The 21223-nt window shown below is 39.6% G+C and overlaps 2 protein-coding genes across 2 annotated transcripts in view; both read left to right on the forward strand.

Moving 5' to 3' along the window:
* The window catches only part of LOC141509174 (uncharacterized), a 1085709-nt gene that overhangs the window by 442481 nt on the left and 622005 nt on the right, over nt 1–21223 (forward strand). The gene's annotated exons all lie outside the window — the stretch shown is intronic.
* On the forward strand, nt 15287–18082 carry LOC141510269 (immunoglobulin superfamily member 1-like). The gene is made up of 4 exons (XM_074220246.1): nt 15287–15575; nt 17271–17570; nt 17875–17981; nt 18077–18082. The coding sequence occupies exons 1-4, from the start codon at nt 15356–15358 to the stop codon at nt 18080–18082; spliced, it is 633 nt and encodes a 210-aa protein (XP_074076347.1). The 5' UTR covers nt 15287–15355.

A 21223-nucleotide genomic window follows, 5' to 3' on the forward strand; every position in this document is an offset into this window, starting at 1 on the left:
TTAATTAATTAATTGATTAATTAGCCTTGGGAATACCTAGTTTGCACCTTTAGTTAATCCTGAAATCCAATCAAAGAATAATTATTACTTGTTACCAACTAAGTGACATGGTTTATAGAGCACCAGACTTAGAGTTAGGAAGACCTTAGTTCAAATCATTTTTAAAACACTGGTGGAGTCACTTAAAATCTCTGTGGCTCAGTTTCTTTAAAATGGGAATAATTGAATTAAGTACATCTAAAATTTCTGAGTTCAGAGAAGATAACAATCATAAAGTGCTTTGTCAACCTTAAAGTTTATATAAAGACTAGTTTATTATTAAGAGAAATAGTCAGTGATATTTAATAAAAAATTATTAATTATCTGGCCCTATCCTACCACTATAAATAGAAAGGCAAAAGTCAATGGTTGCCAGTAAGGAGCTGTACCAAGATAGCCAGATTCTAGAAAGGTGACCTCGAATCTCAGTATGACTGCAAATTTCCTGGAGAAAATACAGTCAACAAAGCTACTCTCCTATAGGAAAGCTTGCATGGGACCCTGGGCTATCCTGCCACTCTGCCTCCTTTATTCTGTTTCTATATAATACTTGATCTGACCTGGGGTTGGTGTTGGGTCCATGATTTTAATTTGTCCTGTGACTGACCCAGGGCTACTGGTCTGTTTTGTGAAAATTTCCCCAAATTACCTCATTAACTATAATGAACCTTAGTAAGAACCAAGTTGGCATGAGCCCCTCTTTGGTCTATCAGTATTCTCTTTGAGAATATGACACCCCATATATATTTAGGGAAGAATGCTTCCATCATCTTGCAGGAACTCAAATCATGACCAATATAATTTCTAGCAAGATTTTATTTTTTAACAAGTTTTTTTAATTAAATGCAAAGATAATTGCAACATTCATCATTTCTACTACCCTCCCTACTCCCCGCCCCCTCCATGGAAATGAATAATCTGATATAGGATGGACACGTAAAATCACATTTAACATATTTCCATCTTAGGCATTTTGTGAAAGATCAAGATTTTAAAGGATTTCTAAATGTCTATGGGGGAAGAAGTCAGTCAGGGAGAGATAGGACACCATTGAGAAGGGTATAAACACAATTTCTGAGAGGAATAAACAGTGAGAGGTAGGAAATGCTTTTTTTTTAGGTTTTTGCAAGGCAATGGGGTTAAGTGGCTTGCCCAAGGCCACACAGGTAATTATTAAGTGTCTGAGGCTGGATTGAAACTCAGGTACTCCTGACTCCAGGGCTGGTGCTCTATCCACTGTGGCACCTAGCCGCCCCAAGGTAGGAAATTCTTGAAGGGATATACCCTGACTTGCTTAACCTGGAGAGATGTTAAGCAGATTGTGTAGATGAAGGAATCCAGCGAGCAGATAAGAGGCAATTACTGAAATCTTTTTATAGTTATGTATAATTGATGTCTCCTACCTTCCATTAAATACCAGTGTGTAAACATGCATACACTGCATATGGTACACATATACAAATGTACACACAAAAACTGGTTTTGCCTTTCCCTGTTGGTGGATAATCACTGGGACAGCCTTCACAGAATCTAGGTCGATCTTATGCAGTGGTGAGATATCTGTCCTCTCCTTCCGCCCTCCTTCTGTCTCAATTCTCTGACCCTGCTGGAAGTCTTAAGATCCTCTACCTCAATCAGACCCCTTCTCAATTTCTGGGGCATTAGGGGATACCCTCTGTTCTGAGTGAGGTTAGTGGTAAAGAATGTTTGGAGGGTATGGTTTATCTTTCTGGGTCATGAGAGAGGGCTCTCTCAAGCCTACTGCACAGGTCTTTCCCCAAATACAGGCTCTGTCCTGAGTCTAGAGGAATGGCAGAGTGTCTGAGAAAAGGGTGAGTTCTCCCTAGTACCAGTGGTCCCTGATCTGGAGATGTGGAGACTCCTTTTCCTCCATCCAATCCACACCCATGGCTCTGCTGGTGACTGTAGAGGACACCCTTGTCCTGAACTGGCAAACTTTTGGGACATGAAGGGAAGAACAAGACTAGACACTAGTGTGTGTTTTTCATTATTGTCTTCTGCATTCTCCCTTTCTACCCTCAAACCTAGACCCAAGATTTCACATCAGAAACTTGTGAGATGGGGAATATCTCTTCTCCTCACTATGACTTTTCCTAGGGTCAGAGGGGCACAATGACTATTCCCAGGGTCACCCCAGACTTTCCTCCCCTGGGTTCTCCAGTTTAAGGAGTGAGTTTGTAGGATTATAGAACAAGAATTTGACAAGCTGTTGAGTAACTCTCTGTGTTCACTTACAAGTCTTGTTTGCAGGGAGGAAGTACTCTTGTATGTCCTTTATCCTCTGATACAGACTTTGCCTTGTTCAGGAGAACTTGATGCTGGACAGCTCCTCCATCAGTGTCTCCCCTGAGCCCAGAGTAATAGCCAGGGGTCAGATTCTATTTGCACATTATGCTGATGTTAGTGAGGAAAGTCTTGTGCAAAGACAATCTTTTTGTCTCTTTCAAAACCAACATCATCCCCTGGCCTGATCTAAGAGGACACAGGACACTTGGTAGTGGTCTTGAGAGAGTGGAGACCCTGACCTTTTGGATGAGATCTTTCCCATGTTCTTGAAACACCTCAACATTACCATAAAATCATACAGAGCATCAATATGGCAATAACCTTATGACCCTATGGTAAAGCTAATGTGTCCCCTGATGAGCTACTCTTCAGTATGGTACACTTTAGTGAAAAAACTTGCACCATAGAATAAAGATAACCTGTCACTCAAAGATCTGTGTTAGTCAGCTCTGCAGCTCTGCTACCTCAGATTGAGCTTCTTGGATGCTGCCTCCAGAACTAGGAAGCCTTCCAAGGTATGGACCCCTCTCTAGGGTGAACCCATTCCAATGTAGCCCTGTTGCTTACAAAGAATAGAAATTGGTCCCCAGATCCAGGCTGCTTTTCTAGGGTGGATTGCATTACCACCCTCAATGTGCCCATCTCTGCTACTCCAGATTGGGAGATTGGAACTTGACTCCCTTTCAGTGGGTTGAAAGTAATGGAGGCATGAATGAATTACAAGTTAAATGAGTAATATCTAGAATTGAGTCACAATATGAAGTCTGTGTGGTTTACTCAATTCCCACAATTTCACAATCGCCACCTTCCTTGCCTTGATTATTGAGGCAACAGGACTGACCATCTCCTTCATGTATCATTTATCTAGGTCAGATCTATGAGGTATTTCATATATTCATAAGGAGAAATGCATAAATTAGATCAAACTCCTCACATCGTTCCCAATGGAATAATTTTACATGAGGATATTTACAAGACACCAAGATAACTAAGAAAACTCAATAAACAAACACAATAATCAAAAGACCTCAACAATACAGCATTGATCATCACAATAGCTATTAATCAATTCTTCTTGTGTCATAGTAACCCACTGCCAATGTCAATTTAATCAACACATTTTGTCTTGAATCTCAGATATATAATTTTCCACTTTGTGACACTAATGATGGTCACTGTTGGAGGAGTTGTGAATTGATAGAAATATTCTGGAGAGCAATTTGCACCTATGATCAAAGGATTCTAAAATTGTTTATTCCTGTGATCCAGTAATTACCCTACTAGGTCTGTATCACAAAGCATTCGTAAAAACAGAAAGGGACCTACATGTACAAAATATTTCTACCAGCTTTTTTGTGGTATTAAAGAATTGGAAATTGAGGTACCCATCAATTGGGTAATAACTAAACAAATTGTAGTATATGAGCACCATGAATATTACTGTGCTTTAAGATAATGTGCAAGCAGATTTCAGAAAAAATCTGAATGTACATAAAATGAAGCTGAGTAAAATGAGTAGAAACAAGAGAATGATGAACATGTTAACAGCAACTGTAGGTGATTAATTCTCAGCATAATAGTGATCAATAGTGAATTTCAAAGGATCTGTGATGGAAAAGGACATTCATATTCAGAGAAAGTACTGTACTATCAAAATGGGAAGTAGATTGAAGCACACTATTTTCACTTGATTTTTGTTTTATGTCTCTCAGTGTTCCACTTTTATTCTTATTCTTCTTTCACAACATGGCTAATACGGAAAGATGTTCAACATGATTATATACATGTATAACCTATATTGGATTGCTTGCTATTTTGGGGAGGAGAAGGGAAGGGAGGGAGAAATATTTGAAACTCATAATCTTATTTAAAATAAATGTTGAAAACTATTTTCATATGTAATTGGAAATATTAAAATACTATTTAAAAACAAAATGTGGAATTCACTGAAAAATTTAAATAAAGGGGACACCGAAGCTTGCTATTTCTTAATTTCCATCATTTTTCACTCCTTGGACTGGACTTCATTGTGCTCTTGCACTGGTTTTCCTCTCTAACCAGTTCATTTCCCCCCATGCCTTTAGTGTGTATGTGTGTGTGTGTGTGTGTTTTCTTCATCACTGTTTTTAACTCTTTGAGGGAAATGATCAACTTTCTCTTTCACTCTTTTATTCTCATGATTTAGGAGAGAAACCAGTACATAGGGGGCTTAAAAATGTTTGTTACTGGCAGATTAACAACACAATCAGACTCAAGTCAGAGACATATGAAGACTTTAAACCTTAGTGTCCAGAGGCTGTAAGAGTGAAAACCTTCACCTGAGAAAACTCAGGTTTCCAAGTGTTCTGATATCACTTGTAATCTGTACTAATATGTTATAAAGTATCCTTCTTAAATAATTTTTGAACCTCAAATGTTCAGGAAATTTAACCTTGAGAAGTAGAGGTCAATGAAGAAATGGGTAAATCTAAGTAGGGCTGATCTACCTTGCTTACAAGTGCCACAAGGACCTGGCCCTAACTCAGAATCTTACCTCAGGAAGTCAAGTGGAAGAGAGGAGTAAACCAAAAGAGAGATTGGCCAGAAACTCCTTGACAACTGTAAGGCAACGCACAAAGGAAAATGTGAATTTTCTAAAAGAATTATGCTAAAACATATGGAATAAAATTGAATTATTCCACTAGATAATAAGAAATTGTAAATGAAAAGACTGACAATAATAGAATATCTGATAAAGAAAATAGCACATGTAGCAAAAGATCAAGAGGAAATATTTTAAGTAGACTTGAAGTTTTTAAAATTGATTTTGCCTTAGTTTTGGTTTATTTTATTTTCATCTCTGGACTTCTTGAAAAGCATGACCAAAAAAAATCCCCATTTACATTAGGTTCAAAGAAATCATAAAAATGATCCATATCTTTTCAAATTTGAAGGAAAAGTGAATATCCAAAGAATACATCAATGATTTCAGATTCAGATGAATTTTAAACTCATATTAAAGAAAAACAATACTACAAGCTTTTGAAAGGGGATCTCCAAATATGAAGGAATCACAGTCAGGATCACAAAATGCCCAGGTACTTCTATAGTATAGCCTTTTGAATAAGATATTCAAAAAATGTAATCAGAATAATTGACAACATAATATCAAGCATATGCCTATAAAGAAAAAAGCAATGGAGAACTATAATAGAGTAGAGATTTTGCAAGCATTTCTGAAAGATAAAAGCAACAAGAAAAACAAAAGCAATAACTATTGAATAAGAACACAAGAGTACAGAGAAAAATGAAAAAGCAAATTTACTTGAGTAATTGGAAGGGGCTCTCTAATGGTGGAGTACTAACATTTCTGGTTTCCTGCATTGGAAAGAATGATTAAAATGTCTTTTTTTCTTTTTGTTTCTGTTTCTTAGAATTTGGCTTGGCAGATATTTTTGGTCAATCTTCAGGAGGTTTGGGTGGAGCTGAGACTGAGAGTGCTAGCTCTCGTTCTGCTTATGGAGTCAGCCCTTGCTGACATTCAAATATAGCATATAGAAAGAAGTGAGTCTTCAGAAACTTAAAATCTTCAAAGAAATCATATATAATTTAATAATAAATCAAAAGATGTGGATGTGGATTATTTTATTGCTTATAAGATTGGGAAGGAATGGGAGGGAAGAAAGAATCCATTAGTCTAGATGCAAGGAAGGGAGGGTGGCTATTCCTTAAATTTAGAGTACAAGAGAAAAGAAAAAGAAGTAGGGAAAAACTGGGAGAATTGTTGTTTGTCCTTCATTATTGAAGAAGACCATGACATCAGGTAAGTGATGCCATGTCAAGAAAATAAATTGGATTTGAATGAAGGGGTGATCTGCTAAGTCACCAGTCTCACTTTCTCCTCCAGAGTCATCTGGGTCCAGTGACAAGATATGATATACATACATACATACATACATACATTTACATATATATTTAAACTCAGTAAGGAAACCAGATAGAATTTGGGGGAATAGGTTGAGGGAAATGGTGGAAGTAATGAGGAAATATTCATGAGTAAATCTGCATTATTAGTCTTAAAGAAGGAATCAACAATGGTTAAAAAAGATTAGGAACCTAAATGGGTGTTCTGAGTTGTCCTTTAGACAGCCAGGTAATGGCTACACCAACAGTAAATGAAAATGGAGTGATATTGCAGCATATAAAAGAACAAATAAAATAATTTCAAAAAAATCTTGCATAATCTGAGCAGATTCAGAATGAAAGGGCCATAACTAGGAGAATAACTTATGTAAGGACAATAATATTCTAAAGGGAAAAAAACTGGAAAAACTTATGAACTCTGAACAATGCACAAATAAACTAAACATTCAGAGGACCTTTGCTGAAATGTGGTGCCAATTCTTTACAGAAATTGAAAAGCATAAAATATAGAAAAATATTTTACAGGATTATCAACTGATTAATTTCATTCAATTCTGCATATGTGGAGTAAGATTTATTTCCTATTTCAATTTGGGAAGTTGTTTGAGTCTAAGTATGGTTGAGGAATGTCAATAAAAAAGAGGAATATGTATATGTCCATATATGTATATATATATATATATTTATATATATATACACATATATAAGCATGTACATACAGACTTACATACAGATACAAAAATGAGGAATTAATATATATATATATTTTTAAGACTACAGTGAAGAAAATTTAAAAGAAAGTACATGCAATAAGATGGTTTTGAAGACAACATGTGAAAGTTAAGTGGATATGTATGCTCATGTCTGAGTTTCTGGAATAGAAATTCAGTTTTAAATGCCATCTGCTCTTATGAAGCATGTGGAAATGCTTGGGGTTCTTTTGCACATTTAAATTTAAAATAATTTGAAATATACAAAGAAACTTGTCTTGAACCCATAGTACAAAAGAAACAAAAAACAGAAGTTTACACAAAATAAAGTATACTGTGACCAGTAGGAAAACATTTAGAAAAGATTTCAACAATAGATATCTTAAGGTATACCATGGCTTCTGAGGTAGAGCCAAGATGGCAGCATGTAACCCTCATGATTATGGAGCTTTTCCAATCACAAAGTCAAATGAAATCATAGACATTGTAGAGGATATTCAAACCTCAACATTAAAGATAGGAAGACCTGGAATAACATATATAGGACCTGGGATTATAACCCAGAATGTACTAACCTGAAAAATTCAACATATATTGTCACAGAAAATGATGGATGTTAACAAAAATAGATGACTTCCAGAATTTCCTGACACAAAGACCAGAATTGAACAGAGAATTCAATTGCCAAATATTCAACTCAAGAGTTGGATAAAAAAAGGTAAAGGGGAAGAAAAAAAACATAATAAAACAAGGTTGGTCAAGATCATCAAATTGTATACAACCCTAGAAAGTGAAGCTATAACACTTCTAATTCATTAGAACTTTACTTCTCTCAGGTAAGTAAAGGGTCAAATATAATTAAAGAGAATGGACTTAAAGGATATGGGTATAGTTGGGTCATATTCTTCCACTGAAGTGGTTCAAGATGATATCACTATTTTTGAGACAAAAAGCTCTGAAGAAAATTAGGGGTGTTAACTTAAAAATTAATTTCCTCATTATCCCTTGAATCACTTTAATTTTACTATGCTTAGAACCTTGTCTAATGAGGGCATCATAAATTGGGAGGACATGAGTCATTGTCTCTGTAACTTACATCATTTGTAAAGTTCTCAGGTGAGACCTCCAGAGCCTCCTAGTACTTGGAGATCTTTAAGATTCTTGTAGTAAATTAGATCAGGGTTTGACTTGATCCTTGTTCCCTTAAAAAGGGGTTAAGTACCCTAGGTGGGGAGGGGGGGATAAAGTATGAGAGAAAATATGTCTTGCTTCACTTAACAAGGGGTTGCATACCCTGACCCTAGTCGGGGGGAATGGGGGGGGTAAATTATGAGAGAAATTAGGCCTGGTGGGAGGGACACAAATTGTTCATGAAATGATATGGCTTTGGATGATACTTTGGCACATGAGGAGGACTGTGTGTACTTGAAATATACTTGAATAGGGGATAAGGTAAAAATGATTATAATTATAATTTGATGTTATTTGAGAAAATAGTGCTTATCAGACAATCAAGCAAATAAGCTGTGATGATAGCTTGATACCAATATGAGCTTATCAAACAATGAAATAATCAAACTGTGACTGATGAAACCTGATTATTTGTACTAGGGCAATAAATAATACCAAGGAAAGAGGCAAAAAAATTTATAATTTTAGAGAGAAAGAAAGGAGAATGTGAATACTGAGTAATTCTATTCAATAGATTTAACCCAGAGTGGGAATAAGATACATTGTCACTTAGGTTTAAAAATCTACCCTAATCTACAGGGAGAGGTGGGACTTGGAAAGGGAAAGATAAGGGAAGAAGGGAATGATAAAAGTGAAGGTGAAGATATAAGTCAAAATGAACTGAAATATAAATTGTAAAAGAAAAGTAAAAGGGGGAAAAGAAATAAAATTTTGTTGAGGAGGAATAAGAGAAGAGGAAAGAGAAAAATGTAAATGGAGAAAGATAGCATGGAGGGAAATACAAAAATAGAAATCTTAATTGTATATGTAGATGGGATGAACTGTCCCATAAAATGGAAGTGGATAGCAGAATGGATTAAAAACCAGAATCTAACAATATGTTGTTTACAAGAAACACAACTGAAGCAGAGATACACATGGGGTAAATTTAAATGATTGGGGAAAATATATTATACCTCAGCTGAAGTAAAAAAAAAATCAAGGGTAGTGATCCTAATCTTGATAAAGTAAAAGCAAAAATCATTTCATTAAAAGGAATTAGGAAGGAAACTACATCTTAAAAGGCAGCATTAGTAATGAAGCTATATTTTTAGTAAACATGTATGCACTTAGTGGCATAGCATCCACATTCCTAGAGCAAAGGTTTAATGAATTACAAGGAGACCTAGAGAGCAAAACTTTAATAATGGGAGACTTCAATCTCCTGCTTTCAGAACTAGATAAATCTAAACACAAAATAAACAAGAAGGAAGTTAAGAAGGTGAATGAAATTGTAGAAAACATAGATATGATAGACCTCTGGAGAAAACTTATTGGGTTTAGAAAAAAGTATACTTTTTCTCAGCTATACAAGGCACCTATACCAAAATTGACCATATACGGGGGCAAAAACCCCCCCTTACAATTGAATGCAGAAAAGCAGAAATAATAAATACACACTTCTGAGACCATGATGCAAAAAAAACCTACATGTAATAAAGGGTCATGGAAAGCAAAACCAAGAACTAATTGGAAATTAAATAACTTTCTCTTAAATAATGGGTGGCTCAAGCAACAAATAAGAGAAGTAATTAGTAATATGATCCAAAAAATGATAATAATAAGACATCATACCAAAATTTATGAAATGCATCCAAGGCAGTTTTCAGGGGAAAGTTTGTATCTATAAATGCCTACATGAATAAAATAGAGAAAGAGGAGGTCAATGGATGTATGCAACTAAAAATGCTAAAAAACAAATTAAAGATCCCCAATTATATACCAAACTAGAAATTCTGAAAATCAAGGGAGAGATTAATCAAATTGAAAGCAAGAAAATCAGTGATCTCAAAAATAGAACTAATAGTTGAAAAAGCCAATAAAATAGACAAACATAGCATTAATCTGATTTTAAAACTGAAAGAAGAAAACCAAATTACCAGTATCAAAACCCAAAAGAGAGAACTAGTTACCAATGAAAAGTAAATTAAAGATATAGTTCGGAACTCCTTTGCCCAACTGCATGCCACAAAAAGTTGGATAACCTGAGTGAAATGGATGAGTATTTACAAACTGTCCAGATTAAAAGAGGAGCAAATAAATTACATAAATAATCCCATTTCAAAAAAAGAAACTCAATATACCATTAGTAAACTCCCTAAGAAAAAGTCTCCAGGTCCAGATGTATTTACAGTTGAATTCTACAAGCAATTAAGGAACAATTAATTCCTATTCTAAATAAACTGTTTAAAAAATATGAGAGGAAGGAGCTCTGCCAAACTTCTTTTATGACACCAAAATGGTGCTGATACCTAAACCAGGAAGAGCCAGAACAATGAAAATTATAGACCAATCTCCCTAATGAATATTTTTAGAATTTTTTTTATAAAAGAAGGGTTTTATTTATTTTGAATTTTACAATTTTTACCCTAATCTTGCTTCCCTCCCCCCCCATCTCCCACAGAAGGCAGTCTGTTAGTGTTTACATTGTTTCCATGGTATACATTGATCTAAGTTGAATGTGATGAGAGAGAAATCATATCTTTAAGGAAGGAAAATAAAGTATAAGAGAGAGCAAAATTACATGAAAAGATAATATTTGTTTTTTTTTTAATTAAATGTAATAGTCTTTGGTCTTTGTTCAATCTCTGCAATTCTTTATGTGGATACAGATGGTATTCTCCATTACAGAAAATCCCAAATTTTGCCTGATGTTGCACTGATGGAGTGAGCAAGCAATTAATTTGTTTGATATTGATTTTTTATACTATTTGCATGACTCAATCAGGAACAATTTATAGACAGCAGGGAGTAATTGTTAGAAAGCTGATGTGATAGTTATTTAGCAGGACCCCTATTTAATTGTACTCCTATTTTTACCAATTAACTTTAATTTATTTGATATGATTTCCTAGAGGTAGAGATTACAAGTTCTGTATATTTGACCCCAGGGCTGTGAATTGCAGAATGTCAGTTCATTTGTTTAATAATGAAAAGTTATATAAAAGATCCCCTTCTTTATTGGTTTGTTATGGTTACCCAGTGTCCTGAATGTGAATCTATTTTTTTTTAGGTTTTTGCAAGGCAAATGGGATTAAGTGGCTTGTCCAAGGCCACACAGCTAGGTAATTATTAAGTGTCTGAGACTGGATTTGAACCCAGGTACTCCTGACTCCAGGACTGGTGCTTTATTCATTGTGCCACCTAGCCGCCCCCAATGTGAATCTATTACCTGGAAATTTCCCCAGAATTTTTTGTTATCTCTCTATCCTTCATCATCTCTGTATTGCCCCAAAGAGAGAGATGGCTTTTATAGTTCTCCAATAAATCTTCCTGTTTCCTGACCTGTGGTGGGCCTTTCTACCAGTCCATCTACCCATCATATGTTTTGACATCTGTCTATCAGAATGGCCCATAAGTCTACTAATCAGCTTGGAAGGAACTCCTGAAAGATCAAGATAGGTTTGTCCAAGTCTACTCATTAGCTTGTTTGTCAATCAGGGGAATTCTATATTTTGTGTAGATACTGCTGAAGGATCAAGGGCAAAGTCTGTCTGTGAATGAAATATGGGATTTTTACTTTGCTTCATCTATCTTTTTTGTATATTTAGGCTATAAATATAAAGCACTGGAGAAAAATGGTTTCTCAGTTCATGATGAAGAACTGAGGTCCACTACATGTGAATGAACCATGGGCCAAATAATGAAGTTCCATTGGTTCCGAACTCTGCCTCAGTTTCTTTTATTATAGATAGGAAAATTTCAGATCCCACAACATGAAGCCAAAAGATTTGTGTTGGAATCCCACCCTAGCACATTATAGTTCTATAGCCCTGGGCATTGCATGCAAAGTCTCACTCTTGGAGGTACCTTTTCAGTCTCTAGTTGCACAGATGATCTAATTAATTGATAGAATTTCATCACCTGGGAAGGAATTCCCTATCCCAATGAGATCACACACAGGGTCATTAAACCAAAGAGTGAACCTTGTTGAGTTTAAGTATTACATTTCCTTCTCCCTTGTTATTGAATCCTCTTTGCTATCTCCATTTTTAATGAGTTTTGATGGGAATATAAAGAATGACTCAGGAATTCCTTGTTTTTTCAATTATATTTAAAAATAATTTTTTACCATTCATACTGAAAAATTCTGAATTGCAAATTCTGTCCTACACTCTTTAATCTCCCTCTTCATTGAGATGGCCAGAATGTTTTACATACAAATATTAATCATCTTGGAAAAATTGACCAAAAACATGACAAAAGGGAAAAATAATATGCTTCAATCTACATTCAGACATCAACAGTCTTTTTCAGCAGATGAATAGCATTTTACATTATTAGTCCTTCAGAATGTCTTGATAACGATAATAATGAGAATATTTGTCAGTCAAGGTAAATCTTCTGTGATTATTCCTATTGCTATGAACAATGTTCTCTTAGTTCTTTTCCTTTCATTTTGCATCAGGTGAAGTCAGTATTTCCAGGTCTTCTGAAAGGATCCTGCTTGTCATTTCTCATGAAATGATTATATTTCATTACAAGCATAGACCATAATTTTTCACCTATTCCTCAATTGATGGAAATTACCCCAATTTCTACTTCTTTGTCCCCACAAAGCAAATTTTCTGAAATATTTTTGAAAATATTCTTTATATTTTGATCTCTTTGGGATATAGACCTAGTAATGCCATTTCTGCTTCAAAGTGTATGCATAGATTAATAGTCCCTTTTCCATAATTCCAAATAGCTCACCAGTTCAAAAAATTATCGCACTTTTCCCAAATCCCCTCTGCCACTTAAAAAATTTCCTTTTCATCTTAGCCAATATGATACTTTTGATGATCATCTTTTTTTGTTATGACTGTCGGTAACTAATTGCTTTGTCTGAAAACTGGTGTATTGTATGTGTTTTCATAACGACTTTTTCTTTAGTGCAGTGATGGTCTCCATAGTGTTTTGGATTGCTCTTGTGCCACATCATTTGCATATCAAACTCTCCATCCACTAAGACAGCCAGATCATTAAAAAAAATTGACTGTGAATTGTACAAACACATATAGACTTGTATATAGAAGTATACATATAAAGTTATATGTGAACATAATATGGATACATGGCTACATACTTACATCTAAACTTCCAGTTGAACCATCTGTCAGAGCTATCATTCATTCCTCTTCACCTTTGCCTCATATCGTCCCTCCCTTCATCTAAGTCATCGCTCAAATACCATCCCTGTCACACAAACATGTATCTACCAATATTCATATACTTACATAGTATGGATCCTTTATATAAGTATTCCATACAGACATACACCTATATACATCTTTTATCACCAGAGAACAGAAACTCCTTGACAGCTTTCCTGGCTGTGAATTCCCTGCAATTGGATTAGAGGGTGGCCCACACTGGATGCTTAAAAATATTTGATAATTGATTATGTACCAGACAGGCCCAGTGACCACCTGACCTGTCATCATACATGTGTTCTCATCCCTATTTTTCATCTTCAGGGAGTAAGAATGAAGTCCTTCTTACTTTTTCCTGAAGTGAAGGGCTGACTCTACTCCCCAGTGGCTCCACTTAGGATTCAGAATCATGGGCTGCCCAGGTCAGAACTATCTGATCACCAGACTTCCATCATGCTCATCTATTACAACTTAATTCTCTCCTCTGCCTCAGCCCTCTCCCCCACTCCTTAAGCTCCATGCGGGCAGTCCCATTCCTTTTTGTCTCTTTGTACTTACAGAACATCCTGGCCAAGGGTCAACTTTCAAGAGAGGTACATATCTGAGAAAATTGCCTCAAGGGCAGGCATCCCTGTGGCTGACCATTACTAGGCTAAAAGCGGCTGCCTTTGTGTCCCCTAGGAGATGCATAATCTGAGGCATTTTAATACCTGGAGCTCAGATGTCCCCAGTCTACAACAAATTCTGGTGCCTGATTTATGATTTCAACTAATTTGGAGTCAAGAAGACCTGCCTTTAAATCTGGTCTTAGAAACTGAATAGTTGTGATAGTCTGGGCAGGGAAGTTAACCATCAGTTTTCTCATCTGAAAAATGGGATAATATTGGATCAATTGTCATGATGCTGTGAAGATCAAATTAGAAAATATTTCTAAAATACTATAGAATGCTATAGAAATTCTGGCCATTGTGATTCATCTCATTAACTTCCAAGCCAGTAGAAGATGAGACCAAGCAGCAGGGAATATCACTCATGGACCATGTGCTCAAAAGACAATGAAATTTAGGGTCTGAGGCATAGTCTTCTGAGGTCAGGGAATCAAATCTTTAAACCTTGTCTTGGCCCTCTCAGACTAGGGGTTTCATGGGGACTCCACTCATTTCCATGAGAGTCTTGGTATTTTGAGTCCTCATGCCCTTCAGTGGCCTCAATACCAGATATCCATGTAGCGTCCTGGACCTTGACAGATTTTATCACCCTTAAGATACCCTGATCTCCTCAGAGCTCAACCTTGAAGGATCAGGGTCCTTCTTTCATCATTATGAGAGCAGAAATTGTGGGGCCTGAGTTTAGGGGTGTAAGACAACCGGGTTGGCCACCACATCCTGGCCAGGGTCTAGTCTGCCTACCTTTCCCCTTCTGCACAGTTGAGGCCAGGCAGTCCAGGGCAGAGCTGAAAGACCCACCATGTTTCACACAGTCACTTTCCTGATCTCCATTGGTGAGTCTTCAAGGTCACTAGTGGAGAAGGGACAATGTGACAAGACTCTTGAGTGACTGAATGACAGAGAAGACTAAGGAAGAGAGGGAGCAAGACTCCAGGATCTGCTCCAAGGGTTCTTTCTTCATATTTATTCTAAAGTGATTTAGAAGATGACGGGTGATGGTGAGAGCTGGTGAGGGGTTAGCATGAGCTAGATGAGGGGTCATCTGTAACCTAAGGTTCTCTTACAGGGCTCTGTCTGAACTGGGTGATCGGGAAACAATTGGGTGAGTCCTGCCCCCCTCCCCCAAGATCCCTCTGTTCTTTTTCCTTTCCTTGTACCAGACTGATCCACACAACTACTCCCAAGAAAAGGAGGGGAGGAAATAGGGGATGGAGGAATGAATGCATGAGGTCTTTCAGGAAAGGTGGTAAAGGAGACACAAGGGGTAAAATGAAATCCCTAGGAATCTGCCTTTTTTTCCTCCCTAGAAACCCTTCCCAGACCCACCCTCTGGGCTGTGCCTAGTCCTGTGGTCACCAAGGGAATGGATGTGACCTTCAGCTGTCAGGGCCACTTGGGGACTGACAGATTCCAATTATGGATGGGTGGAGAGATTAGAGAGGAGAGGAATGCATCCTGGGGTCTGGCAGAGTTTGTATTCAAGAATGTGGACGACATGCGAGATGCAAGGAGTTACAGCTGCCGCTCTGGACAGGGGTCCTTCTGGTCAGAGCCCAGTGACCCCCTGACCCTGGTGGTGACAGGTAAGGAGCTACTGATGAACAACCCTCTTTGTGGGAAAGATAACAGTCCTGAGAATTGAGCCCCAGATCCCTCTCTAGAGAGATAGCTTCAAGGGGGGCAATTCTGCAGGTTTTATTGCCTGCCCCCCCCTTACCACCCCACATCCTCAGACTTTGGAAACTCCTTGTTCTGCATTTCACATTTTGTGTTCTGAAATATTCCCCCTCAATAAGCACTGTGAGGAGGAGACACATGTGCCATTATTTCACTTTTACAGATGGGGTAACTGAGACCTGGATAGGAGGGAAGGTGACTTGAGCAGATCACTTGGTTCTTAATTTGAGAGTCAGGGTTGAAGCTGTTAACTAACTCCCAAAATAGGGATCCCTGGTGACTGCGCCAGGAGAGCTGGGCTGCTCCCCCTGAGAGGATACACAGCAAACTGGGGGGCAAGTGTGAAATACCTTTTCCTGAGAAAACTATCTGGATAAATGGGTGCTAAGATCCAAGAGGTCTCTTCCAACCTTCCATTTGTTGTTGTGCCTCCCATTGTTCTCTTTTGCTCTCTCTGCATTTCATCCTGGCCAGATGACATTACTTCCCTTCATGTCCCACCACTTTACCTTTGCTCTCACAGTTCCCCTGCCTGTGATACCCTTCCCACTTTCATCCATAACTTTCCTGCTTGTGCCCAAAGTCATATCCTGGCTGTTCTAAGACCAGCTCCTGATTGATCCAAGTGACTATATCCTGGCTCTTGGCCCTCTCAGGGGTTTGCCTTCTCCTCTCTAGCATTGGGGCTTCTATGGGTTTGTTGTGTAGGAAGGCCTGCTGAAGGGAAAAGGAGCTGGTGACTGGGAGCCTGAGGCAGGGCTTGAACACCTGCCTCCTTAGGCCCTGACTGTGTGACTATCCACAAGTCTGTGATCACGTGACCATGCTTTCTGTGACCATAGTTTCCTCTTCCATGACATGAAACTCATGGACTGAATTATCTAATGGGGTGACTTGTGCTCAGACCCCATTGGTTCCTGAGACTGCTAGCTCCTTGAGGGCAGCCAGAATGGGACCTACCATAAACTTTTGAGGCTCAGTGATGGGAGGGAGATCAGAGAGAACAGGAGAACTTAAGAAAATCTGATTCCTAAAAGCTATGAGGGAGCCCCCCATTTTCCACTCCCAACCTGGCCCATCCAGGGATACATACAGCTTTTCTCTGGCTTGATGGAGGGATAGTCAGGGTCCCAGGAAAGGGACCTGTAACCTGTAGGCAGTGGAGGAAAATGGTGGGAAGCAGAAGTGGGTCAGAACCACTAGCATGTGGGGGTTATACGGGGGACAGAACTTTGTAAACCTCAAAAATTAGGGGGAAAGTCTGAATTAACCAGTGAGGCTGCATTAAGATAGAGCCTTGGTTAAGTAGGTTCAGGTTGTAGGGGCAGAGCTGGTCCCCTGGAGGAGGTGAGAAGAGCCACACTGGGGCAAGGTGACTTGCTCTGCTCTTGGCCCTTCTCCTCCTATCACACTCAGCTTTCAGAGTCTTCCTGGACCCAGATTATCTTCCTCTGGGTAACCCAGAAGCTCAGTCATTACTGAGCAAAGGGGCCTATACAGTGAGCCTCAGCCACCACTTCCCTTCTCAACTGCTTTAGGGAATGATGTGAGGGATGGGGGATAGAGATCTCAGGTCCCTACTTTTCTTCCTTCTTTCACAGGACTTCTCCCCAAACCCACTGCTGGAATCTCTCCTGGTTATGAAATGACTCCAGGGTCAACAGTGACCATCTCATGCCAAATCTCATCCCAGGTCCCCCTCCAGGAATATAACTTTGCCCTCTTGGAGGCCACGAACCTGGAGCCCTTGGAGACAAAGAGCCCTGGAGGGACGAAGGCTGTTTTCTCATTTTTGTCTGTGAGGGCTGAGGACACTGGGGGTTACAGATGTATTTACTACAAGAAGACAGCTCCCCACAGAGGTTCACATCCTAGTCTGATTGTACATCTGACTGTGAATGGTATCTGGAGATGGGAACTCCCAATGCCCCCAATTCCATCCCCCAAGTAGCGTTCACAGAGTTATGGCGAGAATTCTGCAGGGATAGGTTTGGGGAGACTGGAGGAGACCCTGATACCTCTCCTGTCCTGTATGGATTCAGATTTTGACCCCGGATGGTAGGGGCGTTCCCAGTCCAATGCAAGTCCCAAACAATAAAGTGAGCAGAGAGGCCCAATCCTTGCAAACTTGCCCTCTCAATTAGACCTTAAGCAGGGAGTTATAAATGACTTTTGACTTTAACTTCTGGTGCCTCTTCACCCCAGGAAAACTCCCCAAGCCCTCTCTCTGGGCCCAATCTGGCCTGATGATATCCCAAGGAGCCAACATCACTCTCTGGTGCTCAAGGCCCAAGCAGTCTCCCTTTGAAGAGGTGACTTTCATTCTAAGGAAGGCAGAGACCCAGCAACCCTTAGAGCACCAGACCTCAGCAGATCCCTGGACTGGCTTCCTCCTCCCATCTGTGAGACCTGAGGACACTGGGAGCTACAGCTGTGCCTACAGGGAAAGAAGTTCTGGTGGAGAATCAGAGCCGAGTGATATCCTCGACCTGGTGGTGCCAGGTGAGGGGGATCTTGGGATTTCAGAATAACTCAGATTTTGACCTTCTGCTCTCTACCCCGAAAGGGGTCTCAGAGAGATAAATTATGGTTCTATATCATCAGCTCTCCTCTGGGATCTGTTAGGATTCTGGGGTATTAGATGACATGGGGCATATCCAATGTGATATAGAACATGTGGAAGAAAGGTGGTGGTGGGACCTGAGTTGGGCAAAAGGAGAAGAGTCAAAGAGCTCCAGAACTGATAGGTTTCTTGGAGTTCTTGGGGCCACACCCTATATTACCCTTACCAATGAGCAGAGAGGCCTAGAATGGTCTTGTTCAGGGTCACACAACAAGTGAGTAACAGAGCCTGGAAATGGGATTGAGCCTTCTCCTAGATCATAATATGATCTCCAGTTTAGGCTGAGCCCGGAAGAAAAGTGAGAGGCCATGATCTTCCCTCCTTGGAGTCATAGGATTCATGAGAACAGAGACTGGATTAAATGTGAAATTCTTCTTAGATTTCAGGTAGCTATAGTTAAAAAATTAAGAGTGATCTTCTGGTCCAAACCAAAGAGGAGAGAACTGAGGTTCATGAACAGCCAGGGAAGGCCACAGCAAACAGTCTAAGGCCCAGAGTCAGGAAGACTCAGTTTTATATTTAAATCATATCTCAGACACTTCCTAGCTATTTGACCTTGAACAACTCATTTGTCCATATTTACCTCAGTATCTTCTCCTTGTAAAATGAGCTGGGACAGAAAATGTCAAATGCTCCCAGTATGCCTGAAAAGCAAATGGGGCCAAGATGAGTGCACATGACTGAAAAACAACTGAACAAACAATCTGAGACTCAGTCAGGACCAATGATTAGATCAAAGTCATACATACACGCAGTCAAAACATGCCTCTACCCAGGTGTCCTGACTCTCAGCCCCTTGTTCTTGTGCTTACAGGGTCTCTGCCCAGGCCTTCCCTCATAGCCCTCCCAGGGCTTTTGGTGGAACCTGGGATTCATGTAACTCTCCGGTGCCGGCTTCCCCCTCAGACATCCTTCAGTGATGTGACATTCTCTCTGCTAAAGGTGGGGTCTCCTCTGCCCCTGCAGAGCCAAAGCCCAGCAGGGACCTTTGCTGAATTTCCCTTCTTCTCTGTGAGGTCCCAGGATGCTGGGAACTACAGTTGTGTCTACCATGGAAGGATGGTTCAACACCTCGTATCTGAAACCAGTAATACCCTAGAGATCTGGGTGACAGGTGAGGCAGTGTCCAAGTCCTCAATGTCTAAAGTAGAGTCTAGGGACTGAAACCTGAGAGGAATTCCAGGAAATCTGGGAGGGTATGTTGTTTTGGGCTGTTTTGACCATCATGAGCTAGATGTTGGAAGAAGGGCTGGTCATTCTTTAAGAAGGGGAGAATAAAAGTGAAAGGTTGAACCAGTTCAGATGTTGGCCAAGCTCAGGCAACAGCGATAGAAACAAGAAAAAATTCTCTGTTTCTGCATGGTCAGAGAAAAAATCTAAGATTTAGCTCCATGCCTCTTCAGGGAAGGATACTTGGGATAAGGAAGGACAAAAAGAGTTGGAGGAAGTGAGAGGTTTTGGTCAGGGAGTTTTTTGGGGTGTCTTGGCCCCTATTTCTGTGCCCCTCATTACTACTGTGGAGAGACTTTTGAAGATTTCTGATTCTATTATATTTTCAGATGCATTACCCAGACCATCTCTCTTAAGCTGGCCTGGTTCAGAGATGGCTTCAGGGGCTGATGTCACCCTCCTTTGCCAGGGACCTTCCTGGGCTATTAGATTTCTTCTATATAAGGAGGGAGATGGAAAAAAACCTGAGGAGCATGGATACAATTCAAGATGGAGCCCAGTTCTTCCTGACTCATGTGACCCCCCAGGACTCTGGAAATTACATCTGTAGCTACCAATTCAGCAACAATGGAAGTCTCTGGACACAGCACAGTGACCCCCTGCAGATTATTGTCAGAGGTGAGGGAGAGAAGTTAATAAAATCCAATAGAGGGTGCTGATGACCACTCCCTTCATCATCCCTCCAAGGAAATGAAAACAAGCTCTTGGTTCTTGCCAAGAGACATGGGAGAGGAGACAATGGAGACTTTGACACTGTCCTCAATTCTTAGCTCATAGAGACCAATGGTGTGAGTTGGGACAGGAGGCTTCTCTCTTTGCTCTCCTTTTACACACGTATTTCTATCTTGGTTTCGGGTTTTCTGAACCTCAGTGTAAAGGATAAGCCAATTCTGGGCAACATTTGTGCCAAACTGTTTGATGCCAATCCTGGCTCTGCAGGGAGGTAAGAGGAGAAAATACAGGGGCAATATAAGGGTCTCCTCAAAAAACTAATTTATGAAGATTCTTCTGTCTCCACCACAGGATCAGTTCTCAGTATCACCCTCATTGTCATCCTCAGCTGTGTTTCCTTCCTCCTCCTCCTCTGTCTTCTCCTGCTGGTATGCCTCCGCCAAGGATGCATTTCTAAGGGTGAGAGAGAGACTCAAAGACTTCATCTCTTAAGAAATAGGTGTGGGGAAGGACTGGGGCATCCATTTTCTCCTTGAGATCTTCCCTCAACTTTTTCTTTTCTTCCCAATGTCTCTCTCAATAGGGTCTTTACAAGGAGAAAGCCATAGTAGGTAAGGAGACTCAATCACTCTTCCCATAGTCCTCTGTTGCTTATTTCTCATGTATCTCTGAACTCTCCCCACTGAACAGAGTTAGATGAGACAATGCTCATAGATCCTCCCAGGGTGAATTCCATCCCCCTGACCTATTTCCTTCTTCTCTCCCTTCCACAGGTATCTTTCTTGTTTTCTTCCCTGGAATACCTGCCTGTCTCATCACCCTGATGCCCCTAGAGAGGATGACATTAATAAGTTATTTGGGCAGGAAGGGGATATAATAATGAATCAGGGGGAGGAGATTATGGAGGGGAGACCTGGCCCTGGGAACTGGGAGAATAATAAAAGTTTCCCTTCTTTTTAGGTATTGAAATGGTCAAGAAGAGATCAAGGCAACCATTGGTGAGTTACCCTCATCCTATTCTCCAAATGG

The sequence above is a fragment of the Macrotis lagotis genome, chromosome 1 (genome assembly GCF_037893015.1).
Source record: "Macrotis lagotis isolate mMagLag1 chromosome 1, bilby.v1.9.chrom.fasta, whole genome shotgun sequence".
In the NCBI taxonomy this organism is placed as follows: domain Eukaryota; kingdom Metazoa; phylum Chordata; class Mammalia; order Peramelemorphia; family Peramelidae; genus Macrotis; species Macrotis lagotis.